Source organism: Chlorocebus sabaeus, chromosome 19 (assembly GCF_047675955.1).
Source record: "Chlorocebus sabaeus isolate Y175 chromosome 19, mChlSab1.0.hap1, whole genome shotgun sequence".
Lineage (NCBI taxonomy): Eukaryota > Metazoa > Chordata > Mammalia > Primates > Cercopithecidae > Chlorocebus > Chlorocebus sabaeus.
Genome location: NC_132922.1, coordinates 33,208,591 through 33,235,506, shown reverse-complemented (window position 1 = coordinate 33,235,506; position 26,916 = coordinate 33,208,591). Strand labels below are relative to the sequence as shown.

The 26,916-nt window shown below is 46.9% G+C and overlaps 2 protein-coding genes and 1 non-coding gene across 14 annotated transcripts in view; 1 reads left to right on the top strand and 2 right to left on the bottom strand.

Moving 5' to 3' along the window:
* The window catches only part of ATP6V1E1 (ATPase H+ transporting V1 subunit E1), a 35,767-nt gene extending 33,315 nt beyond the window's left edge, over positions 1-2,452 (bottom strand). Inside the window, exon 1 of the mRNA XM_073007069.1 lies at positions 2,265-2,452. Coding sequence (XP_072863170.1) covers positions 2,265-2,297 — 33 coding nt within the window. The 5' untranslated portion in view covers positions 2,298-2,452. The remainder of the gene's footprint in view (positions 1-2,264) is intronic.
* Positions 2,453-13,725: 11,273 nt separating this feature from the next.
* Positions 13,726-26,916, top strand: part of BCL2L13 (BCL2 like 13) — a 96,721-nt gene continuing 83,530 nt past the window's right edge. For 4 of the 12 annotated variants that reach the window (XR_012089590.1, XM_073007074.1, XM_073007076.1 and 1 more), the window contains exon 1: positions 13,726-13,879. The gene's annotated coding sequence lies outside the window, so the exon portion shown is untranslated. The remainder of the gene's footprint in view (positions 13,880-26,916) is intronic. The other 8 variants (XR_012089589.1, XM_073007080.1, XM_073007073.1 and 5 more) reach the window with 6 other exon arrangements.
* On the bottom strand, positions 16,416-16,520 carry LOC140709215 (small nucleolar RNA U13). The gene has a single exon (XR_012089609.1). It is a non-coding gene; the product is annotated as a small nucleolar RNA U13 (small nucleolar RNA).

Sequence of the window (26,916 nt, the reverse complement as noted above, 5' to 3'; positions counted from 1 at the left end):
TGTTTATTAATATTACAATTTTTTGAGCTGGAGTCTCACTCTGTTGCCCAGGCTGGAGTGCTGTGGCACGATCTTGGCTCACTGCAACCTCTGCCTGCTGGGTTCAAGCGATTCTCCTGCCTCTACCTCCTGAGTAGCGGAGACTACAGGCGCACCCCACTAGGCCCAGATAATTTTTTTTGAGAGGGAGGCTCGCTCTGTCGCCCAGGCTCACTCGGCCTCCCGGGTTCACGCCATTCTCCTGCCTCAGCCTCCCAAGTAGCTGGCACTACAGGCGCCCCACCACGCAGGGCTAATTTTTCGCATTTTTACTAGAGACAGGTTTCACCGTGTTAGCCAGGATGGTCTCGATCTCCTGACCTCGTGATCCGCCTGCATCGGCCTCCCAAACTGCTGGGATTACAGGCGTGAGAAACGGAGCCCGACCCCCCCCCCCACTTTTTTTTTTTTCTTGAGACGGAGTATCGCTCTGTTGCTCAAGCTGAAGTGCAGTGGCAGGATCTCGCCTGGCTGCAAGCTCCGCCTCCCAGGTTCACGCCATTCTCCTGCCTCAGCCTCCCAAGTAGCTGGGACTACAGGCGCCTGCCACCATGCCCGGCTAATTTTTTGTGTTTTTAATAGAGCCAGGGTTTCACCATGCTGGCCAGGTTCGTCTCGAACTCCTGACCTCAGGTGATCCGCCCTCCTCAGCCTCGCAAAGTGCTAGGATTACAGACGTGAGCCACCGCGGCAGGCCCCAGCCTGTATTTCACAAATGTTAACACACACATTAGTGGGAGAGCAATCATTATAATCCATAACGATAGAGGGTGCTTCCCCAAAATGAAGATTAACAGTACATACAGGCCTGGCGCGGTGGCTCACGCCTGTAATCCCAACACTTTGGGAGGCCCAGGTGAGAGGATCACCTGAGGTCAGGAGTTCGAGATCAGCCAGGCCAACATGGTGAAACCCCGCCTCTACTAAAAAAACACACACACACACATAAAAATTAGCCGGGTGTGGGGCGCGAGCCTGTAATCCCAGCTTCTAGGGAGGCTGAGGCAGGAGAATCGCTTGAACCCGGAAGGCGGAGGTTGCAGTGAGCCGAGATTGCGCCCTTGCACTCCAGCCTGCTCAACAGTGCGAGACCCTGTCTCGGGGGGAAAAAAAAAAGAGAGAAAGAAAAAAACAGTTCATAAAGTGAACGACCTTGTCAAAACAATACTGGCTGGAAACAGGTCTGTTTCTTTTTTTTTTTTTTTTTTTTGAGACGGAGTCTCGCTCTGTCACCCAGGCTAGGGTGCAGTGGCCGGATCTCAGCTCACTGCAAGCTCCGCCTCCCGGGTTCACGCCATTCTCCTGCCTCAGCCTCTCGAGTAGCTGGGACTACAGGCGACCACCACCTCGCCCGGCTAGTTTTTTGTATTTTTTAGTAGAGACGGGGTTTCACCGTGTTAGCCAGGATGGTCTCGATCTCCTGACCTCGTGATCCGCCCGTCTCGGCCTCCCAAAGTGCTGGGATTACAGGCTTGAGCCACCGCGCCCGGCCCCTCCGCACTGCTTCTTTCCTATCATATGCCTTAAGCACTTCCCTCAGGGTTTAAAACAAACAAACAAAAAAAGGGAAAAGGCTGTTTTCTTTTTTTTTTTCTTCAGAGGAAGTCTCGCCCTGTAGCCCATGCTGGAGTGCAAAGGCGCGACCTCGGCTCACTGCAACCTCCGCCTCCCAGGTTCAACGGGTTCAAGCGATTCTACTTCGTCAGCCTCCCGAGTAGCTGGGATTACAGGCGCACCACCACGCCCGGCTAATTTTGTATTTTTAGTAGAGACCGGGGTTTCACCATTTTGGTCAGGCTAGACTCGGACTGCTGACCTCAGGTGATCCGGCCGCCTCGGCCTTCCAAAGTGCCAGGATTACAGGCGTGAGCCACTGTCTCCGGCCACAAGGCTGTTTTCAATCCTTGCACAGATCTCTGTCCGACTAGGTACGGTGAATATCCTTGGAAAACAGGGAATGCTGAGGTGGGGGCAAAGAACCAGGGCGTTCAAGAAGGCGACGCGCAGGCAAGCGGGCAGTGCGCAAGACCCGAGCAAAAGTCACACGAGCTGCGGGGCAAATCTCCTTCCTCAGGCCGACCTCTAGGGTCTGGTGACTTGGAGCAAGGGGCCTTCCTGCGGCATCTGGGCGACTCAACGCCCGCGGCCTCCACGAGCCGGGCTCCAGCCCACACCCCAGGACTGGCGCCGCAGCTTCGCGAGACCCACCCAACCAACCCCCTCACCTGCTTTTGCACGTCAGCATCGCTGAGAGCCATGGCGAGAGCAATGCTAGGTCGGTGAGCAGCAGGCTCGAGTTTAAGTTTAAAGGGTGAGGGGAAACAAATGGGCAAAGAGAAGCCCTGCGCAGATCTCGGGTTCCTTTACTTTATAAACGCGCGTTCCGGTTCCTGCCAGATGACTGCACAGTTCATCCGCATGACCCTTCTCAGCCAATAGGAAGAGAGCGACGCCCAGGAAGTCCCGCCCTGTCCTGGCTTGTGGGCGTGTGCTCTGGTGCTTTTACGTCGCTGGCTCGTGACCTGACCTGTGTTTTTTACCTAAACTGGGGTCCCGGGTAGGGGGAAGAAAACATAAGGAGTTTCTCTATCTGAAATTAATCGGGCTGTTTTGAGGAGTACTGGTTAGGTACATTGGAGAGTGCGCTTTTATTGGAATTTTTCTCATAATTACACAGGGTTATGGGTTTAGGGGAGGAAGATCACAGAGGTCCAATGTCATTTTATTAATGCCAGTCAAGGGTACGTGATTTTTGGCCGGGCGTGGTGGCTCACGCCTGCAGTTCTGACACTTTGGGAGACTGAGGCGGGTGTATCGCTTGACCTCGAGTTCGAGACCAGCCTGGGCAACATAGAGAAACCCCGTCTCTACCAAAAGGAAAAAAAAAAAAAAAAAAAAGAAGGATACGTGATTTCTGACTATTCATGTCAACCTTGATTACCTGGATAAAGTAGGGTTTGTAGGTTTCTCCACTCTAAAGTTACTTTTTTTAACCCGCTTTCCATACTGTAGTCTTAGGAAGGAAGCCACTATGCAAAGCCCACACCTACTGGGTGGGGAGCGATGCTCAACTTACTTATTAGGGTGGAGCAGCTACGTAATTTATTTGGAACTTTTCTGAGATAGCCTATATATTTTTCAAAAGCCTTCCCAGGTCCCATTTAGAGGAATATTAGGACAGAAATCACCCCAAGCTCATTTGTTTTTGTTTGGATTTACCTCAAGCCCCAGTTTTTTTCCCCAAAATCCCAAAGGCAAAAACGTTTGAAAATTCCTTTATCTTTAGGAAAGACTGACTCCTAATAGTAGCATAAGGGGTCAAATGGTACACCCACTTTTTTCTTTTTACTGTGCTATGCTTACCTACCATTTTTATTAGCTTTTTATCTTGAAGATATTTGAGACATAGTAACTTGTAAGAATATTGCACTGACCTCCCTTCACCTAGATTCAACAGTTGTTAACATTTTGCTACATGTACGTTAACACTTTATTTTCATACACACACACACTTCCTGTTTTAGTCTGTCATAACAAGAAGGATGTAGCAAATTCAGGAAATTTAGTTTACTAGGCTGAACATTAATTTGCTTTGTCCCAGGCCAGGCGAAGTGGCTCCCGCCTGTAATGCCCACATTTTCGGAGGCTGAGGCAGGTGGATCACCTGAGGTCGGGGGTTCGAGACTAGCCTGACCGACATGGAGAAACGCCATCTCTACTAAAAATACAAAATTAGCAGGGCGTGGTGGTGCATGCCTGTAATCCCAGTCACTCGGGAGGCTGAGGCAGGAGAAGTGCTTCAACCCAGGACATGGAGGTTGCGGTGAGCAGAGATGGTACCACTGCACTCTAGCCTGGGCAATGAGAGTGAGACTCTGTCTCAAAAAAAAAAAAAATTCCTTTGTCCCATCAATCCATCAATGTACTTTATAACTGTTTTTTTTTTTTTTGAGACGGAGTCTCACTCTGTTGTCCAGACTAGAGTGCAGTGGCACCATCTCGGCTCACCACAACCACCACCACAATTGAACCTCCTGGGTTCAATTGATTCTCCTGCCTCAGCCTCCCCAGTAGCTGGGATTACAGGCATCTGCCACCACACCCAGCTAATTTTTGCATTTTTAGTAGAGACGGGGTTTCAGCACGTTGGCCAGGGTGGTCTTGAACTCCTGACCTCTGGTGATCCGCCCGCCTTGGCTTCCCAGAGTGCTGGGATTATAGGGGTGAGCACCGTGGCTGTCCATAACCTTATAAACTTTTTTTTTTTTTTTGAGATGGAGTCTCGCTCTGTCACCCAGGCTGGAGTGCAGTGGCGCGATCTCGGCTCACTGCTAGCTCCGCCTCCCAGGTTCACGCCATTCTCCTGCCTCAGCCTCCTGAGTAGCTGGGACTACAGGCGCCCGCCACCACGCCCGGCTAATTTTTTGTATTTTTAGTAGAGACGGGGTTTCACCGTGGTCTCGATCTCCTGACCTTGTGATCCGCCCGCCTCAGCCTCCCAAAGTGCTGGGATTACAAGCGTGAGCCACCGTGCCCGGCAATAACCTTTTTTTATAACCTTACTTTTTAACCTTTTATAACCTTCTTATAAGCTTACTTTATACCCTTTATAACCTGGATTGGATCCAGGATCACTTACTGTATTAGTGATCATGTCTTTTTAGTCTCCTTTAATATGGAAGAGTTTCCTCAGACTTATCTTTCTTGATAGTGACATTTTGAAGAATATAGGCCAGTTGTAGAAAACCAATTTTTTTTTCTTTTTTTTTTTTTTTTTTTTGAGACAGAAGACTCTGTCGCTCAGGCTGGAGTGCAGTGGTGCCAACTTGGCTCACTGCAACCTCTGCCTCCCAGGTTCAAGAGATCGTCCTGCCTCAGCCTCTCCAGCAGCTGGGATTACAGGCGCCCACCAGCACACCCCGCTAATTTTTGTATCTTAGTAGAAATAGGGTTTTGCCATGTTGGCCAGGCTGTTCTTGGAACTCCTGACCTCAGATAATCTGCCTGCCTTGGCATCCCAAAGTGCTGGGATTACAGGTGTGAGCCACTGTGCCCGGCCTCAATTGGGTTTTGACAGTTACCTCATAATTAGATTCAGGTTACGCATTATAGCAGGAGTACTACATGTGTGATACTCTTTGATGTCCTCTTTGCAACACATCAGCAAGTACATGATGTCCGTTTGTCCCTTTTTAATTTTATTTTTAAAATTGAGACAGAGTCCTGCAGTGTTTGCCAGACTGGTCTTGAACTCCTGGGCTCAGGGGATCCTCCCACCTCAGCTCTTTGTCCTTTTAGTGGGAATGGTACATATAGCTCTATCTATATATATAGATATGTATGTTTTTTTTTTTTTTGAGATCAGTTTCGCTATTGTTGCCCAGGCTGGAGTGCAGTGGCGTGGTCTCAGCTCACTGCAACCTCCACCTCCCAGGTTCAAGTGATTCTTCTGCCTCGGCCTCCTGAGTAGCTGAGACCACAGGTGCGCACCACCACGCTCAGCTAATTTTTGTATTTTTAGTAGAGACTGGGTTTCACCGTATCAGCCAGGCTAATCTCGAACTCCTGACCTTGTGATCTGTCCGCCTTGGCCTCCCAAAGTGTTGGGATTACAGGCGTGAGCTACAGCGCCTGGCCGGTACATATATTTTTAAGGCTGTTAATACATGCTGCCATTTTTTTCCCCATAGTGTACAATGTTCCTTGTAGTATATGACAGATTGGTATACATATTTGGTATATGTATTTCAGAATACTGATAATGCTGGATAAAGGAAAGATTTACCCACAGAACAATAAATGCTGCCATTTATTAATATATTTATTAATACATGTTGCCATTTTTTCCATTTGTACTAGCGCACAGTGTTCCTTGTAGTGTATGACATATTGGTGTACATATTGGTATACATATTTGAAAGTACTGATAATGCTGGATAAAGGATGGATTTAGCCACAGAACAATAAAACAGGGCAAGAGAAACTGATGCAATTGACCTTAACTTGATCACTATTAAGCTAAACTAGATTGGATTGTCTAATTTTGTTCACCTTTTGCATTAATAGCTTCATTCTTTATCATCCTAAAAAACAGATTTCAGGAGTATGCCACCCTCTGGCATCCCTAGGTCAGGCTGAGATGGAATTAACATATTTTGATTACAATTCCTCCTCTATTTTTATAGTGTTCTGCAAATGACAGGATTTGGAGAATGCCACGTGTCAAATTGTTTCTGAAATTAATGTCCTGAATGGATGTAGCACTGTCTAGATCAACCGTGCTTTTGTTTTTTGGAAAACAGTGTGATAATCTTTATGAATCTTCTTCTTCTTTTTTTTTTTGGAGATGGAGAGTCTCGCTCTGTCACCAGGCTGGAGTGCAGTGGCGTGATCTTGGCTCACTGCAACCTCTGCCTCCCGGGTTCAAGCAATTCTCCTGTGTCAGCCTCCCGAGTAGCTGGGACTACAGGCACGTGCCACCATGCCCGGCTAATTTTTGTATTTTTAGTAGAGACAAGGTTTCACCATGTTGGCCAGGCTGGTCTTGAACTCCTGGCCTCAGGTGATCTGCTGGCCTCGGCCTCCCAAAGTGCTAGGATTAAAGGCATGAGCCACTGTGCCTGGCCACAATTTACTTATTTTTATTTTGAGACATTAGAAAATACATAAAAATACAAAGAATAATTTATTCCCATACAATGTACCACTACCCAAAATTAAAAATTAATATTTGTCACATTTACTTCAAGACTTCACTTGAAAAACAAATCGTAGATATAGTTACTATCCCCTTTTGCGGCACCTACTCCTCCCCCATGTTAGTTTCTCTTTAAAACTCCATTTTGTTCAGTTTTGCTGATTCACCAAGGAACAGGCCAGGTCCTGTCTGAAAAGAATGTGGTAAGCTTTACAGAGATAACCTCTGGAGGGAAACAGTTGTTATGAGTACATGCAAAGATGAGCCGGTTGGTAGTTTTCCAAATCCAATTTTCTCCTACACGCTTAGGTCTTTAGATATTTTAAAACATATTTTCAGACAAGTTCCAAAAAACTCCACTCCTAGATAAGCCTATTTGTGGCTTCACCAAAATCACTGGCCTAGATTCCTGTCAGGTTAGTCAGAAAGAGATGGTTCATGTGCTCTCACCTACACCCAGGCAGGTTTACTAGATACCCAATCAGCAGGATAAATAAGCTAACGCTGGAGTTTGCTCAGGACGACAAAGCGGGAAGGACTAGAAGTAAATGTAAATAATCTGTCCTTAAATGTTGAGCAAATAATTTGAAAAAGAAAAAACAAAGTGTAGCCAAAAATAGTAACTCTAACTTAAGTGTCTGCACTTTTTGCCTCTTTCCAACCACATCGCTATGCTACAGTGATTTAAAACCTAGATGGCATCAAGTCACTCCCCAATTTATAACTCTGTCATGGCTTCCGCTTGCTCCTGAAGCCTTCCCCGCTGGCTCTAGTAGATGAGACTACTGGGTCTGGCCCTATATACTTGCCTGCCCTCATGACCCCTCCTCCCTTTGCACACTACCTCAAAGCTTTACTGCTTTCCTTTCCGTTTTTTTGAAAACATCAAGTTTTCTGCTTGAGAAGTTCTTTTCTTCCACTTACCACTTAACTTAGTTTTCATCCTTTAGGTCTCAGAATCTCTTTGGGGAGAGCTTATCCTGGCCACCCTCTCACCTTCTTCGCTATTCCAGTGAAACCTTGTCTGTTTCAGGACATGCCACCTTCTTTTTTTTTGTCTGTTTTGTTTTGGTTTTTTTGAGATGGAGTCTTGCTCTGTCGCCCAGGCTGTAGTGCAGTGGAGTGATCTCGGTTCACCACAACCTCCACCTCCTGGGTTCAAGCGATTCACCTGCCTCAGTCTCCCGAGTAGGTGGGACCACAGGCACGAGTCACCATGCCCGGCTAATTTTTTTGTATTTTTAGTAGAGACGGAGTTTCACTATGTTGGCCAGGCTGGTCTGGAACTCCTGACCTCATGATCCACCCGCCTCAGGCTCCCAAAGTGCTGGGATTACAGGCATGAGCCATTGCACCCGACCCATGCCATCATCTTAAATAATTTTTACCTTTTATCTGTTTCAATGTTTTTCTTTTCTGGTTTTCCAACTAAGATGTTAGTTTCACAAGAACCACGTCTGATGTACTCATCATTGCTTTTGCTAGCATCCAGCCTGGTTAATGGCAGGGATTCAATAAACAATTGATTGGCCAGGTGTGGTGGCTGGCACCTGTAATCCTAGCACTTTGGGAGGCGGAGACAGGCAGATCACTTGAGCCCAGGAGTTTGAGACCAGCCTGTAGTTCTTGCTGCTTGGGAGTACGAGGCCAGAGGATTTCTTGAGCCTGGGAAGTCGAGGCTACAGTAAGTCATAATCACATCACTGTACTCTAGCCTGGGTAACAGAGTGGAAGTGGAGACTCGGTCTCAAAAGGAAGAAAAAAAAAAAAGCAACAAACGACTGATGAATGGAAATGAATAAAATGAGTAGAGTCTAGTTTAGAGTAGATAACCACATTAGGCTGTAGGCTAGAGATTTGTAGTGCCTATTAAAATCTGTCCAAAACTCCCCGCAAAACTGACCAGGTGCAGTGGCTCATGACTATAATCCCAGCACTGCAGGAGGCCAAGGCAGGTGGATCACTTGAGGCCACGAGTTCAAGACAAGCCTGGACAACACAGCAAGACAATATCTCTACCAAAAAAAAACTGTAAAAAATTAAATAAAAAGGGCTGGACGTGGTGGCTCACGCCTGTAATCCCAGCACTTTGGGAGACCGAGGTGGGTAGATCACAAGGTCAGGAGTTTGAGACCAGCCTGGCCAACATGGTGAAACCCCATCTCTACTAAAAAAAAAAAAAAAATTAAATAAAAAGACTCCGGCTGGGCGCAGTGGCTCACGCCTGTAATCCCAGCACTTTGGGAGGCTGAGGCGGGTGGATCATGAGGTCAGGAGATCGAGACCATCCTGGCTAACATGGTGAAACCCCATCTCTACTAAAAATGCAGAAAAATTAGCCAGGTGTGGTGGCGGACGCCTGTAGTCCCAGCTACTGGGGAGGCTGAGGCAGGAGAATGAGTGAGCTGAGATCGCGCCAATGCACTCCAGCCTGGGCGACAGAGCGAGACTCCGTCTCAAAAAAAAAAAAAAAAGATTGTTTTTGTAGAGATGGGTCTGGCTATGTTCCCCAGGCTGCTCACAAACTCCTGGCCTCAAGCAATTCTCCCATCTTGGCCTCCTAAAGCTCCTGGCCTTCCCTTTTAATTTTATTTTTTGAATATATATTTTGAGACTAGACATACAGGTCAATGGAACCGAATAGAAAACCCAGAATTGTTAACTAATTTTCAACAGAAGTGCTAAGGCATTTCAATGAGGAAAGAGATTGTCTTTTCAGCAAATTGCATAAAATAATATAGCCCTTTTATAGAAATTATTTGACTTTAATCACAGTAGTTTATGGTATTTGGAGTTTTTTCTTTTTTTTTTTTTTTTTGAGACGAGTCTCGCTCTGTCGCCCAGGCTGGAGTGCAGTGGCATGATCTCGGCTCACTGCAAGCTCCGCCTCCCAGGTTCACGCCATTCTCCTGCCTCAGCTTCCCGAGTAGCTGGAACTATAGGCGCCTGCCACCACGCCTGGCTAATTTTTTTGTATTTTTAGTAGAGACCGGGTTTCACTGTGTTTGCCAGAATGGTCTCCATCTCCTGGCCTTGTGATCCGCCCGCCTCAGTCTCCCAAAGTGCTGGGATTACAGGCGTGAGCCACTGCGCTGGGCCAAGGTTCAAGTGATTCTTCTGCCTCAGTCTCCTGAGTAGCTGGGACTGAAGGTGCGCACCACCACATCCGGCTAATTTTTTGTATTTTAGTAGAGACGGGGTTTCACCGTGTTGACCAGGATAGTCTCCATCTCCTGACTGTGTCATCTGTCCCTCTTGGCCTCCCAAAGTGGTGGGATTACAGGCGTGAACCACCGTGTCTGGCCTACAAAAATATTTTTTAAAAATTAGCCATGTGTGGCCCAGCGTGGTGGCTCATGCCTGTAATCCCACCACTTTGGGAGGCTGAGGTGGGCAGATCACTTGGGGTCAGGAGTTGGAGAGCAGCCTGGCCAACACGGTGAAACCTAATCTCTACTAAAAATACAAAAATTAGCCGGGCATGGTGGTGCATGCCTGTAATCCCAGCTACTTTGGAGGCTGAGGCAGGAGAATCACTTGAGCCCAGGAGGTGGAGGTTGCAGTGAGCAGAAATCTGCCACTGTACTGCAGCCTGGGCGGCAGAGGGAGACTCTGTCAAAAAAAAAAAAACTTAACTATGTGTGGTGGCACAAACCTGTGGTCCTTGATACTTGGGAGGCTGAGGTGGAACAATTGTGAGCCCAGGAGGTCAAGGATACAGTGAGGTCGGGCGTGGTGGCTCACGCTTGTAATTCCAGCACTTTGGGAGGCTGAGGCGGGTGGATCACCTGAGGTCAGGAGTTCAAGACCAGCCTGGCCAACATGGTGAAACCCCGTCTCTACTAAAAATACAAAAAGTTAGCCAGGTGTGGTAGCAGGTGCCTGTAATCCCAGCTACTCGGGAGGCTGAGACAGGAGAATCACTTGAACCCAGGAGGTGGAGGTTGCAGTGAGCCGATATCCCACCACTGTACTCCAGCCTGGGCAACAAAGAGTGAAACTCCATCTCAAAAAAAAAAAAAAGGATGCAGTGAAGTATGATTGTACCACTGCACTCCAGGCCGGGTAACAGAAGCGACACCTTGTCTCTAAAAAAATAAATAGCCTGGCGCGGTGGCTCAAGCCTGTAATCCCAGCACTTTGGGAGGCCGAGACGGGCGGATCACGAGGTCAGGAGATCGAGACCATCCTGGCTAACACGGTGAAACCCCGTCTCTACTAAAAAGTACAAAAAACTAGCCGGGCGAGGTGGCGGGCGCCTGTAGTCCCAGCTACTCCGGAGGCTGAGGCAGGAGAATGGCGTAAACCCGGGAGGAGGAGCTTGCGGTGAGCAGAGATCCGGCCACTGCCCTCCAGCCTGGGTGACAGAGCCAGACTCCGTCTCAAAAAAAATAAATAAATAAAAATAAATAAATAAATAAATAAATAAATAAATAAATAAGACCAGACATGGTGGCTCATGACTGTAATCCCAGCACTTTGGGAGGCCGAGACAGGTGGATCACCCAAGGCCAGCAGTGGAGACCAGCCTGGCCAACATGGTGAAAACCTATCTCTACTAAGAATACAAAAAAAAAATTAGCCAGGTGTGGTGGCGGGCACCTGTAATCCCAGCTACTCAGGAGGCTGAAGCAGGAGAATTGCTTGAACCCAGGAGGTGAGGTTCAGTGAGCTGAGATCGTGCCACTGCACTCCAGCCTGGGCGACAGAGCAAGACTCTGTCTTGAGAAAAAAAAAAAAAATAATAAATAAAGGAAAAGACTGAGAGCAATGTGAAATAAATGAACTTAAGTATGTATCAAATTGGTAACGTAAGTACCCCCCAAAATAAATTATTTCATGTTACATTTTTGAAAGTTTTTTTAGGTAAAGTGTACATACAGTGAATTGCACAGACCTTAAAAGTAAAATTAGGGCCAGGTGCGGTGGCTCATGCCTGTAATCCCAGCCCTTTGGGAGGCTGAGGTGGGCGGATCTCTTGAGGTCAGGAGTACCAGAGTAGCCTGGCCAACATGGTGAAACCTCGTCTCTATAAAACATTTAAAAAAAAGCCAGGCGCGTGGCTCACGTCTGTAATCCCAGCACTTTGGGAGGCCAAGGCAGGCGCATCACCTGAGGTTAGGAGTTCAAGACCAGCCTAACGAACGTGGAGAAACTCTGCCTCTACTAAAAATACAAAATTAGCCGGGCGTGGTGATGCATGCCTGAAATCCCAGCTACTCGGGAGGCTGAGGCAAGAGAATCGCTTGAACCTGAAAGGCAGAGGTTGCTGTGAGCTGAGATCGCGCCCCTGCACTCCAGCCTGGGCGACAGAGTGAGACTCTGCCTCAAAAAAAAAAAAAAAAAGTCTTCATTTATGGTTACTCATTTCACTGCAACCTTCGCCTCCCAAGCTCAAGCAATTCTCCTGCCTCGGCCTCCCAAGTAGCTGGGATTACAGGCTTGTGCCACCATACCCGGCTAATTTTTTGTATTTTTTATTATTTTTTATTTTTTGAGACAGAGTCTTGCTCTATCACCCAGGTTGGAGTGCAGTGGCGCAATCTCGGCTCACTGCAAGCTCCGCCTCCCGGGTTTAGGCCTTTCTCCTGCCTCAGCCTCCCGCGTAGCTGGGACTACAGGCACCCACCACCTCGCCCGGCTAGTTTTTTGTATTTTTAGTAGAGACGGGGTTTTACCATGTTAGCCAGGATGGTCTTGATCTCCTGACCTCGTGATCCGCCCGCCTCGGCCTCTCAAAGTGCTGGGATTACAGGCTTGAGCCACCGCGCCCGGCCAATTTTTTGTATTTTTAGTAGAGATGGTTTTTTTGTATTTTTAGTAGAGATGGGAAGTTTCACCATGTTGGCCAGGCAGGTCTGAAACTCCTAACCTCAAGTGATCCGACACCTTGGCTTCTCAAAGTGCTGGGATTACAGGAGTGATCTACCCCACCCGGTTTGTACTCTTAGTTCTCCAAGGTCACTAAGCTTTTCCTTTGCAAAACTCTTATGTCTCTATTAGTGGCACCATCCTTTCCTCAGTCACTCGGGCTTAAAAAGCATCCTGTGGCACCAGCCCCACAATAGCAGTTCAACTATTTTAAATCACTTCATTTAGAGTTGCTTTGTATGAGATATAGATCTCATACCATACAATTCACCTATAGTGTACAATTCAATAGTTTTCAGTATTTCAAAGAGTCGTGCCACCATCACCCCAAAAAGAAACCCTGTATCCACTTGCAGTCACTCCCCATCAGGATTTTATCACTTCTGATCTGGCTCAGTCTTCTCCTTGTCAATGCCCTCCTTGTTCCAGTTCAGTACACACACCATGGGCAATTTGCTCTCCCTAAAACACATTGTATCCTCTCTCCTACATACCTTCCGACACTCCTCCAAAGAACTCTTGGATTCAAGTAAACAAACATCCATTAATACAAGTTAAGTATGTTCCAGGCGCTGTGCTAGGTACTGTTAACAAAAACAGGTTACTACTGTTAGGACTTCCTTCATGCCGTGGCGCTTCTGCTCAGCCAGCTCCCTTCGCCTAGGAGGACCTCTCTACACGACCCCGCTCTATCCTCTCCCCGGAATTCCTTCCCAACCTTCAAGGACCATCTGCCCCAACTAGTGGCCAACACCGCGGCTGTAGTGACTGTGTAGATACTTATTTGACCTGCTCCCTTGGCAAACACTTGCAACTCAATACATGTTTGTGGAACTGAACATAGGCTGTGTACGCACTAAGACTTCTTTCCCTGGAATCGCCAGCCCTTCCTCCGGCACACCGGCCAGCCGGTCAGAATCCCAACTCCTCGACTCCAGAAATTATTTGGGAGACTCAATTTCCGAACGTCAGCAATCATAGATTTGGGCGGGCTAGGAGGGTTTGGGTCTTCAGGTCACATCTGCGCTGAGAGACCTCCGGCCTCGGTGGTCGGTGCTTCCGCCCCGGATACCCTTCCGGTTCTCCGGTCGCCCTGGTCCCGCCCCGACGCCGGCCGTGACGAAGGCACGCCGGGTGACCTCACCCTCCAACATGGCGGCGGCGGTAGATTAGGGCCGCGGGTCGGAGCATTCACCGCCGCTGGGGGACCCTGTCGGAAGCAACCGCCGCCGCCGCCTCTTTCATCTCTTCTGGGGCAGGGGCCAGGGCCAGGTGAGGGGAGTGGGGTTCCGGGAAGGCTGAGCTGTGTGAGGAGGTGGTTTTCACCTGGGTAGGAAAGTGCCCAGAGACCGTATCGAGCCACCGGCTGACTCCCCAGTGGTTCCGACGACGCGTGAGTTTGAGTGTGTGTGTCTACACTGGCGCTCTTTCGCCCGAAGGTGCTCGGAACTTAGGGGTCCGCTTCACCGAGACCGGACCTGGCCGCCCGGCCCCGCCGCTGAGCAGGCTTCTCCCGGCGTGGGGTGCCGGAGGCGGAGGAGCTCGGCCCTGGCTCCACGCCGCTGTCCTTCCCCACAGACAGCTTCACGTGGAAAACCCGGGTCCATTTTTAGTGCTAAACTGGGGAACGGCGACTTCTTTTTGTTTGAGGGAAAGGTTTTCCTGCGATTCCCTTAGGACACTTGAAGATTATCTTTGCCAGTCTTAGTCGTTTCTTTTCAGAGATTGTTAGAAGTCTTGTTTCTTAACCTTAATTCACTGCTGTTCTGACACCCATTCTTTTTTCAGGAAAAAAACTGCCTTCTTGCCCTTGGAGGCAATACAGTTCACATGGAGTCATTTTTCCCCTTTGATTTATCCTCCCAACATTCTGTGAAGATCCTGTTTTTTGCCTTCATAACCGACTTTTTGAGTGGAGGCTCTAACCTAGCGTTGAAAATCGGACGGATCTGTCCAGTTGTTCCCATGCTGTTGACTGATAGCTTTGGTTAGCTCCCAGCCACTCCCTGCACAAGTGTTTGTTTATCCAAAATAGCTATCTCACTGTCTCTGTTTAGAAGTTGTGAACTAAGCTGACAGCCCTCTCTCCTTACTTTTATTTGTTGTTGTTGTTACGTAAAACAAAACAAAAACTTCTATGGCGAAATTGTAAGATTTCCCCTGGAGGTTTAGTATAAAGCAGAATGTTGCTCTCTGCCCTGACTTGTGTGACCTCGGATGAGTGAGTTGCCACACCCTTCAGATACATTCTTTCTTTTATTCTTTTCTTTTTTTTTTTGAGACAAGAGTTTCACTCTTATTGCCCAGGCTGGAGTGCAATGGCTTGATCTCGGCTTACCGCAACCTCCGCCTCCCGGGTTCAAGCGATTCCCCAGCCTCAGCCTCCCGAGTAGCTGGGATTACAGGCATGCACCACCACGCCTGGCTAATTTTGTATTTTTAGTAGAGACAGCGTTTCACCATGTTTAGTCAGGATGGTCTCGAACTCCCAACCTCCGGTCATCCACCTGCCTCGGCCTCCCGAAGTGTTGGGATTACAGGTGTGAGCCACCATGCCGGGTGATACTTTTGTTTTTACACCCCCGCCATGAAATATTCTTTTCATTTTTAACCACCTGTCTCCCCCAAATGAAGCATTCTTCATTTGGTAATAGGCAGTTAAAGGTATTGAAAATCTTTTTACTCTGAATGGTCAGGTACTATCCTGTATTTTTTTTCCAATGGCTCATTTTTTTATGTGGAAGAGTATATTCAGTAGTTGGATTCACTCTTTATTTTATTTTAAGCTGTCTCCTACAGCAAGGACCAGTAGTTGAATTCAATTGAAAGATGTCTAAGGCTATATCCAACCAGTCTTGTAAAAAAACAGACTTGTGTTTACTAGCACATAATCTAATAAACATTTATTAAATATCACACACACTAAGCTTTTAGGACGAGTGGTTTGCAACAGTAATAATCATTATTAAAAACATTTTATTTGACTGTATGCGATGGCTTATTGTAATCGCAGCACTTTGGGAGACTCAGGCAGGAGCATTGCTTGAGCCCAGGAGTTCGAGACCAGCCTGGGCAACATAAGGAGACCTTGTCTTCACAAGAAATTAAAAAAAAAAGAAAAAGAAAAAAAAAATTAGCCGGGCATAGGTCCCAGCTACTTGGAAGACTGAGGCGAGAGGGAGGACTGCTTGAGCCCGGGAGATCAAGGCTGCTGTGAGCTGCGATTGCTCCACTACTTCAGTCTGGGTGACAGAGAGACCCCGATTCAAAAAAAAAAAAATGTTTATTCATTAAATAAATATATGTTTTTTAAAAAAATATTATTACAGAGTCACTCTGTCGCCTAGGCTGGAATGCAGTGGCGCGATCTCGGCTCACTGCAAACTGCCTTCTGGGTTCACACCATTCTCCTGCCTCAGCCTCCCGATTAGCTGGGACTACAGGCGCCTGCCACCACGCCTGGCTAATTTTTTGTATTTTTTTAGTAGAGACTGGGTTTCACTGTGTTAGATGGTCTCGATCTCCTGACCTCGTGATCCGTCTGCCTCGGCCCCCCAAAGTGCTGGGATTACAGGCATGAGCCACCGTGCCTAATACATATTTATATATATTTTATTGTGAAATACTTTAGGCATACAAAACACAAGTTTTAAACTTAGTAGTTCCAGTCTGCATTTATCATTTTTTAGACAGGATTTTGATTTGTATCTTATTCCAAGTAAATGTTCACCAAGAGTTCTTGTTTAATATATATACAGAGTCAGGGTGGGTAGTATTTTCAGATTAGTTTATTTTTTTAATTTTTCCTCCTCAGACGGTAATGTGCCAGTGAGCCCAAGGGGCAACATGGTTTGAGGGAGTCACATGTCACATATTAGCATGAAACCCAGTTCTTTATGAACCACAAAAGGATCGGAGTAGCTGATTTTTTTTTTAGCAACTTTATTGAAATATAATTAACATACCATACAACTCACCATTGTACAGTTCACTGCTTTTTAGTATATTTACAGAGTTGTACACCCACCACCACAATCATTTTCATCACTTCAAAAAGAGACTCTCATACCCATTAGCAGACAGAGTCTCGCTCTGTAGCCTGGGCTGGAGTGCAGTGGCCGGATCTCAGCTCACTGCAAGCTCCGCCTCCCGGGTTTAAGCCATTCTCCTGCCTCAACCTCCGGAGTAGCTGGGACTACAGGCGCCCGCCACCTTGCCCGGCTAGTTTTTTTTTTGTATTTTTAGTAGAGACGGGGTTTCACCGTGTTAGCCAGGATGGTCTCGATCTCCTGACCTCGTGATCCACCCACCTCAGCCTCCCAAAGTGCTGGGATTACAGGTGTCAGCCACTGTGCCCGGCCGGTTTTTGTTTTTGTTTTTGTTTTTTTTTCAGATGGCGTTTCACTCTTGTTGCCCAGGCTGGAGTGCAATAGCGCCATCTCAGCTCACCGCAACCTCTCTCCTGGGTTCAAGTGATTCTCCTGCCTCAGCATCCTGAGTAACTGGGACTACAGGCACACACCACCATACCCAGCTAATTTTTTGTGTGTTTTTTGTAGAGATGGGGTTTTGCCGTGTTGCCCAGGCTAGTCTGAAATTGTTGGACTCATGTGATCCTCCTGCCTCTGCCTCCCAAAGTGCTGAGATTATATGCATGAGCCACCACGCCTGGTCCGTAATGCTGCTTTCAGCATTCATGTGCAAATTTTTGTGTAGACGTGTGTTTTCATTTTTCTCTGGTATATATCTAGAAGTGGAACAGAGTAACTGAATTTTATGTTCTCATTTTACACAAGCCATATACAGGAAGCCTCATTATTGTGAAAGTCAGATTATTTAGGACGGGATGAAAGTAAGGCAGTCGTCTGTGAATTATCTGCATATGCCAACTCCTGAGTGAAAATATTTTTGGGTAGCTCTTAACATAGGATTGAACAATTAGGCCTATTTTAATTGGAAAGGGAGTAGTGTCTACACTAGAGTTCTAGTGTCTAGTGAGTTTTAAAAATGATACTTGTCCAGTTGCATTTTTCAGATGGATGGGGTGAATTTTTTGCCATTTCATAATTTTTTTTTGAGATGGAGTTTCACTCTTGTGAGGTCTTCACTCCCGACCTCAGGTAATCCACCCGCCTTAAGCCTCCCAAAGTGCTGGGATTACAGGTGTGAGCCACCGCACCTGGCCATTTCATAATTTTTATTAGGATTATTTTACGCTCTTTCAGAGAAAGTCCTAGAATTCAATAGGAGTTGGTAAAGCATGGATTAGAAAATAGCTTTGGACTCCATGTTAACTTGTGGAACTTAAAAAAAATTCCTTATTCAAGCCACCGGTGAGTCATGAGACTAAAGAGCTGATAACCAAAAACTTAATTTTTTTTTTTTTTTTGAGATGGAGTCTTGCTCTGTCGACCAGGCTGGAGGGCAGTGGCGTGATCTCCGCTCACTGCAAGCTCCGCCTCCCGGGTTCACGCCATTCTCCTGCCTTAGCCTCCTGTGTAGCTGGGACTACAGGCGCCTGCCACCTCGCCTGGCTAGTTTTTGTATTTTTAGTAGAGACAGGGTTTCACCATGTTAGCCAGGATGGTCTCGATCTCCTGACCTCGTGATCCGCCCGTCTCGGCCTCCCAAAGTGCTGGGATTACAGGCGTGAGCCACCGTGCCGGGCCCAAGAAGCTTAATTTTTTGTTGTTGTTGTTAAGTTTGCTTTTTTATTTAATTTTAATTTTTTTTTTTTTTTTTTTTTTTTTGAGACGGAGTCTCCCTCTGTCGCCCAGGCTGGAGTGCAGTGGCCAGATCTCAGCTCACTGCAAGCTCCGCCTCCTGGGTTTACGCCATTCTCCTGCCTCAGCCTCCGGGTAGCTGGGATTACAGGCACCCGCCACCTCGCCCGGCTAGTTTTTTGTATTTTTTAGTAGAGACGGGGTTTCACCGGGTTAGCCAGGATGGTCTCGATCTCCTGACCTTGTGATCCACCCGTCTCGGCCTCCCAAAGTGCTGGGATTACAGGCTTGAGCCACCGCGCCTGGCCAATTTTTTAAATTTATTTTTTGAGACGGAGTCTTGCTCTGTTGCCCAGGCTGGAGTGCAGTGGCGCGATCTCAGCTCACAGCAAGCTCCACCTCCCAGGTTCAAGCAATTCTCCTGCCTCAGCCTCCCAAGTAGCTGAGATTACAGGCACCCACCACCACGCCTGGCTAAGTTTTTGTATTTTTAGTAGAGATGGGGTTTCACCGTGTTAGCCAGGATGGTCCCCATCTCCTGACCTCGTGATCCACCCACCTCGGCCTCCCAAAGTGCTAGGATTACAGGCATGAGACACTGCGCCCGGCCTACTTTTTTATTTTGAGACAGAATCTCACTCTGTTGTCCAGGCTGGAGTGCAGTGGTGCGATGTCGGTTCTTTGCAACCTCTGCTTCCCGGGTTCAAGCGATTCTTCTGACTCAGCCTCCTGAGTAGCTGGGAATGCAGATGCACGCTACCACACCCTGCTTATTTTTGTATTTTTAGTAGAGATGGGGTTTCACCATGTTGGCCAGGCTGGTCTCAAACTCCTGACCTTAGGTGATCTGCCTGCCTGACCTCCCAAAGTGCTGGGATTACAGGCATGAGCAACTTCGTCTGGTCTATTAATGTTTAAAATTACAGATTTTTGATTTGTGATGGATTTATCGAATGTGAATTTTTATTTTTTTCTTTGTAGACTGGGATTATAGTTGTGTTCAACTCTGTATTATTGGAGTACTTAATAATTCTTTTTTTTTTTTTTGAGATGGATTCTTGCTCTGTCACCAGGCTGGAGTGCAGTTTCACTGTCTCAGCTCACTGCAACCTCTGCCTCCCAGGTTCAAGCAATTCTCCTCACTCAGTCTCCTGAAGTAGCTGGGACTACAAGTGTGTGCACCACGCCCAGCTAATTTTTGTATTTTTAGTAGAGACAGGATTTCACTATGTTGGCCAGGATGGTCGCGTTCTCCTTGACCTCGTGATCCGCCTGCCTTGGCTTCCTAAAATGCTGGGATTACAGGCGTGAGCCACCACACCCGGTTTAGGAATGTCTTTTTTTTTTTTTTTTTTTTTTTTTTGAGACAGAGTCTCGCTGTGTCGCCCAGGCTGGAGTACAGTGGCCGGATCTCAGCTCACTGCAAACTCCGCCTCTCGGGTTCACGCCATTCTCCTGCCTCAGCCTCCCGAGTAGCTGGGACCACAGACGCCCGCCACCTCGCCCGGCTAGTTTTTTGTATTTTTTTTAGTAGAGACAGGGTTTCACCGTGTTAGCCAGGATGGTCTCGATCTCCTGACCTCGTGATCCGCCCGTCTCGGCCTCCCAAAGTGCTGAGATTACAGGCTTGAGCCACCGCGCCCGGCCAGGAATGTCTTTTTTAAAAGGCATCCAAAGTAATTTGATGGGACAAGTTTGGGAAACATACAAAAGACTTTCATGTTGCTGCATGTTTGCTTTACATAAGAACTAATAGTAGGTTTTTTTTTTTTTTTTTTTTTTTTTTGGAGACGAGTCTCCCTCTGTCGCCCAGGCTGGAGTGCAGTGGTGCAATCTGGGCTCACTGCAACCTCTGCTTTCCTGGTTGAAGTGGTTCTCATGCCTCAGCCTCCTGAGTAGCTGGGATTACAGGGACATGCCACCACGCCTGACTAATTTTTATATTTTTAGTAGAGATGGGATTTCGCCATGTTGGCCAGGCTGGTCTCCAACTCCTGGCCTCAAGTGATCCAGCCACCTCGGCTTCCCAAAGTGCTGGGAAGTATAGGCATGAGCTCCCGTGCCCAGTTTATAGTAAGATTTAATAGCTGCTGTGTACCTTCTGATTATGTTTCATAAAATGTGTCTAATTCCTACAATATAATCAGCACTGGTAGCATTCTGGAACTTGGACTGGTACTTGTAATAGAAATCTAGTTTAAAAAAGAAAATAAACCATATGTTGTAGAATTGTGGATATATATTTGTTGTTGAAGGTTCATGGATGTTTTACTTGTGGTTGGTTTTGGAGATGATGACAAATGAATACATAAACACAGCATGAGGTTACTCTAGGTTTTCTTAGGCTGTCTGTCTGGCTGCAGCCACAGTTAGCTCTCTATCCAGTTTCCATATCTCTGCAGATTCCACCAATCTCGATTGGAGAATATTTGGGGGGAAAACACAAATAACTAAAAACAATACAAATGATACCAATACAGTATAACAGCTATTTAAATGACATTTACATTGTGTCAGGTATTGTAAGTAATCTAGAAATGACTGAAAAGTATATGAGAAGAAGGAAGTGAGTAGGTTATGCACAAATACCACACCATTTTGTATGAGGAACTTGAGCATCTGAGGATTTTGGAATCCGCAGGTATCTTGGAACCAATCCCACATGGGTACCAAGGGACAACTCTACTTGAAACTTAATAGAGGAACAAAGTGAAAAGAGTAAGGCACAGAAAGAAACAGATGGGTTACATAATATGTTTAATAGTTTGAATTGTACAAATTAATAGCAGTTTTTGTTTTTTTTTTTGAGACAGAGTTTCGCTCTTGTTGCCCGGGCTGGAGTGCAGTGGTGCGATCTCGGCTCACTGCAGCCTCCGTTTCCCGAGTTCAAGTGATTCTCCTGCTTCAGCCTCCAGAGTAGATGGGATTACAGGCGCCTGTCACCATGTCCAGCTAGTTTTTTTTTTTTTTTTTTTTTTTTGAGACGAGTCTCGCTCTGTCACCCAGGCTGGAGTACAGTGACACGATCTTGGCTCACTGCAACCTCTGTCTCCCGGGTTCACGCCATTCTCCTGCCTTAGCCTCCCGAGTAGCCGGGACTACAGGTGCCTGCCATCAAGCCTGGCTAATTTTTTGTATTTTTAGTAGAGATGGGGTTTCACCGTGTTAGCCAGGATGGTCTCGATCTCCTGGCCTTGTGATCCGCCCGCCTCGGACTCCCAAAGTGCTGGGATTACAGGTGTGAGCCACTGAGCCTGGCCTAATTTTTGTATTTTTAGTGGAGACGGGGTTTCCCTGTGTTGGCCAGGCTGGTCTCAAACTCCTGACCTCGTGATCTGCCTGCCTTGGCCTCCCAAAGTGCTGGGATTACAAGCATGAGCCATCATGCTTGGCCTAAATATCTGCCTTTTAGATATGAAATTGTCTGTTGGTGAGCTTATAGTGGGATGGACTTGAGCCCCTTGTCCCTTGCTTCTACAAAAGCTTTAGGTGATGGTCCCAGGTCATAATTACTTTTCATCCAATCTAGCTTTTTGTTTTTTCCCCCATCCGTTCTCAAAACTGACAAATTTGCTTCTTTCAGTACTCTGGGTCTGTGATACTATGAAAACCACCTTGTTTTGCTACCGTATCCTCCTGTATTACTAATGTTAGTGTTTTCACTTCTGCATTCCTCTCACCTAGTACATTGCCTGGCATGCAGTAAATATGTGTTGAATAAATACAGTTAAGGGCTAAGAGGAAGTGAAGATGGTGTACGCAATTAAGTGGTTGTGATGTTAACTAGCTGTATGATTTTAGGCAAATAAATCGTTCTTGTTCCTCCATCTATAAAATTGAGACTATTGGCTGGGCGTGGTGGCTCATGCCTGTAATCCCAGCACTTTGGGAGGCTAAGGCAGAGGGATCACGAGGTTGAGAGATCGAGACCGTCCTGGCTAACACGGTGAAACCCTGTCTTTACTAAAAATACAGAAAATTAGCTGGGCATGGTGGCGGGTGTCTGTAGTCCCAGCTACTTGGGAGGCTGAGGCAGGAGAATGGCATGAACCTAGGAGGTGGAGCTTGCAGTGAGCTGAGATCACGCCACTGAACTCCAGCCTGGGCGACAGAGCGAGACCCTGTCTCAAAAAAAAAAAAAAAGAAAAAGAAAAATGTTTTAGAAACAGTGTCATGAAAATGTAATTTATATATGATGTTTATTAGAAATGCCAAAGTCCATCCAGGCACGGTGGCTCATGCCTGTAATCCCACCACTTTGGGAGGCTGTGGTGGGTGGATCAGGAGGTCAGGAGATAGAGAACATCCTGGCTAACACGGTGAACCCTGTCTCTACCAAAAAATACAAAAAATTAGCCGGGCTTGGTGACACACCCCTGTAGTCCCAGCTACTTGGGAGGCCAAGGCAGGAGAATCGCTTGAACCCAGGAGGCAGAGGTTGCAGTGAGCCAAGGTCGTGCCACTGCACTCTAGCCTGGGTGACAGAGAGACTCTGTCTCAAAAAAAAAAGAAATGCAAAAGTCCATTGTGCAATATATTTATTAGACACTGCAGCATGTTGCAAAGGAAGTGGGTTTCCCTCCCATTTTGTGCTTAGAGACCTGACCCTGTAGTAGTGCTGTGGAGTTTACACTTGGCATATTGCCAATACCTTTGCCCTATAATTTAATACAAATGTGCTAGTTATGTAATAGTGTTCTTGGGATGTGACTTTTCCCCCATTTAACCATAGGCCTGAAGGAGCTGCTTCGTTGCTACACAACTGGAAGCTCAAGCTAAATTAGAAGCTGGGGCCAGATATGGTGGCTCACTCTTGTAATCCCAGCAATTTGGGAGGCTAAAGTGGGAGGATCACTTGGGGCCTGGAGTTTGAGACCAGCTGGGGCACCATAGTGAGACTCCATCTCTATAAAAAATTCAAAAATTAGGCCGGGTGCAGTGGCTCACATCTGTAATCCCAGCACTTTGGGAGGCCGAGGCGGGTGGATCACGAGGTCAGGAGATCGAGACCATCCTGGCTAACACGGTGAAACCCTGTCTCTACTAAAAATACAAAGCAAAAAAAATCAACCGGACATGGTGGTGGGCGCCTGTAGTCCCAGCTACTTGGGAGGCTGAGGCAGGAGAATGGCGTGAACCCAGGAGGTGGAGCTTGCAGTGAGCTGAGATCGCGCCACTGCACTCCAGCCTGGGCAACAGAGTGAGACTCAGTCTCAAAAAAAAAAAAATTTTTTTTAATTAAAAAAAAAAAAATTGAATGGATATTTTATACTGTATAACTAGGATGACAAATATGCATTTAAAGTCCAAAAACTATACTAGATTTAAATGAATAAATATCCTTCAAATATATAGATATATGGGCTTTAACATATATACTAGAGTTAAAGATGGAAGATAATGAAATTCATGATTAAGATTACATTTATAATTAGACAATCAGGTTTTATAAGAAAATTTGGAGAACATTACGCTAAAAGTCAAATTTGGAAACTTGGTAATTTGTAGTTTGTCTCTGGCTTTTGGGTTGGTAATCGACTTCTGCGATATGGATTCTTGGTAAATACAAGAAATTTGAATACAACAAATCAGAGAACATCAATTTTTTTTTTCTTTTAATTAGAGACAGGGTGTTACCCTGTCACTCAGGCCGGAGTGCAGTGGCATTATCACAGGCTCACTGCAGCCTCAATCTCCTGGGGTCAAGCTAGTTTCCTGCCTCAGCCTTCCACAGTGTTGGGATTATGGGCATGAACCTGTTCTCGGCTCATCAAATTTTTGTGGCGGGGGAGATGGAGTCTAGCGTCTAGCTCTGTCATACAGGCTGGAGTGCAGTGGCGTGATTTTGGCTCACTGCAACTTCCACCTCCCAGACTCAAGCAATTCTCTTGCCACAGCCTCCGGAGTGACTGGTATTATAGGCACATGCAACCACGCCTGGCTAATTTTTGTATTTTAGTAGGGATGGGGTTTCACCAGGTTGCCCAGGCTGGTCTCGAACTCCCGACCTCAGGTGATCCGCCTGACCTCAGGTGCCTAGGCCTCCCAAAGTGCTGGGATTACAGGTGTGAGCCACCATGCCTGGCCAATTCTTTTTTTTTTTTTTTTTTTTTTTGAGGCGGAGTGTAGCTCTGTCGCCCAGGCTGGAGTGCAGTGGCCGGATCTCAGCTCACTGCAAGCTCCGCCTCCCGGGTTCACGCCATTCTCCGGCCTCAGCCTCCCGAGTAGCTGGGACTACAGGCGCCCGCCACCTCGCCCGGCTGGTTTTTTGTATTTTTTTTAGTAGAGACGGGGTTTCACCGTGTGAACCAGGATGGTCTCGATCTCCTGACTTCGTGATCCGCCCGTCTCGGCCTCCCAAAGTGCTGGGATTACAGGCTTGAGCCACCGCGCCCGGCCCACCTGGCCAATTCTTTAAAGCATTTATTCAAAAACAAATACTTTCTTATTCCTGTCACCAAAGAAATACTGAGACTTTTATTTTTTATTTTCTAGCAAAAGAGTGTTGTTGCTAAAGAGGCTTTTTTTTTTTTTTTTTTTTTTTTTTGAGACGGAGTCTTGCTCTGTAGCCCGGGCTGGACTGCAGTGGCCGGATCTCAGCTCACTGCAAGCTCCGCCTCCCGGGTTTACGCCATTCTCCTGCCTCAGCCTCCGGAGTAGCTGGGACTACAGGCGCCCGCCACCTCGCCCGGCTAGTTTTTTTGTATTTTTAGTAGAGACGGGGTTTCACCGTGTTAGCCAGGATGATCTAGATCTCCTGACCTCGTGATCCGCCCGTCTCGGCCTCCCAAAGTGCTGGGATTACAGGCTTGAGCCACCGCGCCCGGCCTTTTTTTTTTTTTTTTGAGACGGAGTCTTGGTCTGTCACCCAGGTTATAGTGCAGTGGCATGATCTCGGCTCACTGCAACCTCCGCCTCCCAGGTTCAAGTGATTCTCCTGCCTCAGCCTCCCGAGTAGCTGGGATTACAGCCACCTGCCACCACACCCGGCTAATTTTTGTATTTTTAGTAGAGACCGGGTCTCACCATGTTGGCCAGGCTGATCTTGAACTCCTGACCTCAGGTGATCCACCCACCTCAGCCTCCCAGAGTGCTGGGATTACAGGCGTGAGCCATCGTGCCTGGCCGCTGAAGAGACTTCTGAAAGTTTAGATTGCTATTAATGTTATTAATTTTATCTGTTCTTCCCCCCTTTTTTTCTTTCTTTATTTTTTGTTTTTTTCTGTTTTTTTTTTTTTTTTTTTTTTTTTTTTTTTGAGATGAAGCTTTGCTGTGTCGTCCATGCTAGAGTGCAATGGCATGATCTTGGCCCACTGCAACCTCCGCCACCCTGCTCCGAGCAATTCTGCCTCAGCCTCCTGAGTAGCTGGGATTACAGGCACCCGCCATCATGCCCAGCTAATTTTTGTATTTTTGTAGAGATGGGGTTTCACCATGTTGGCCAGGCTGGTTTTGAACTCCTGACCTCGGGTGATCCGCCTGCCTCAGCCTCCCAAAGCACTGGGATTACAGGCGTGAGCCACTGTGCCTGGCTGACTCTTCTTATTTTCATTCTTCTTGACATGTTACTACGTTTGACACAGTTGTTCACTGCCGCCTTATTGAAGTGCCTCCCTGACTTCTGTGATCACAGTCTTTCCTGGTTTTCTTTCTACCTTTCTGTTTCAATCTGGACTGAAAGGGTTGCTCTTCCAGCTTCTCATCTTTTGACTACCCCTTAAATGTTAGTGAATTCTATTGTGTTCTTTTTAAGATTATACCAGTATTTCTGAACATATTTTGTAACCCATGTCTCCTTTATTAAAATAAGGTAAATAAAAATTTCCCAGGCTGGGCGCGGTGGCTCACGCCTGTAATCCCAGCACTTTGGGAGGCCGAGGCGGGTGAATCACGAGGTCAGGAGATCAAGACCATCCTGGCTAACATGGTGAAACCCCGTCTCTGCTAAAAAAAAAAAAAAAAAAAAAAAAAAAGCCGGGCGTGGTGACGGGTGCCTGTAGTCCCCAGCTGCTCCGGAGGTGGAGGCAGGAGAATGGCCTGAACCCGGGAGGCAGAGGTTGCTGTGAGCCGAGATCACACCACTGCACTCCAACCTGGGTGACAGAGCAAGACTCTGTCTCAAAAAAAGAATTTTCCCTGGCTTCTATTCTAGTGGCATAGGCGGTGGGAGGCATGTTCTTTTCCTTCTTGTCCCAGCACTGAGAATCACTGCTGCAAACAAGACTGAAAATTTACTGAGCCTTACCTTCTGTAGTCTGTAGTCTGAAAATAATAGGTGATTTTCATTTTCCAAGTCTGAAAGTATATTGAATATCCTTTTACAAACTATACTTCCCCTGATATTTTGACACACCCCTCCCATTGAAAATCATTGTTCTCCATTCACATTTTTTTTTTTAAAAAAAAGACAGGATCTTGCTCTGTCACCCAGGATGGAGTGCAGTGGCACAGTCCAGTCTCATTGCAGCCTCAGCCTCCTGGGCTCAAGCTATCCTCCCACCTTGGCCTCCCAAGTAACTGGGACTATAGGCATGTGCCACCATGCTTAGTTAATTTTCTTTTTTTTCAGGCTGGTCTTGAACCCCT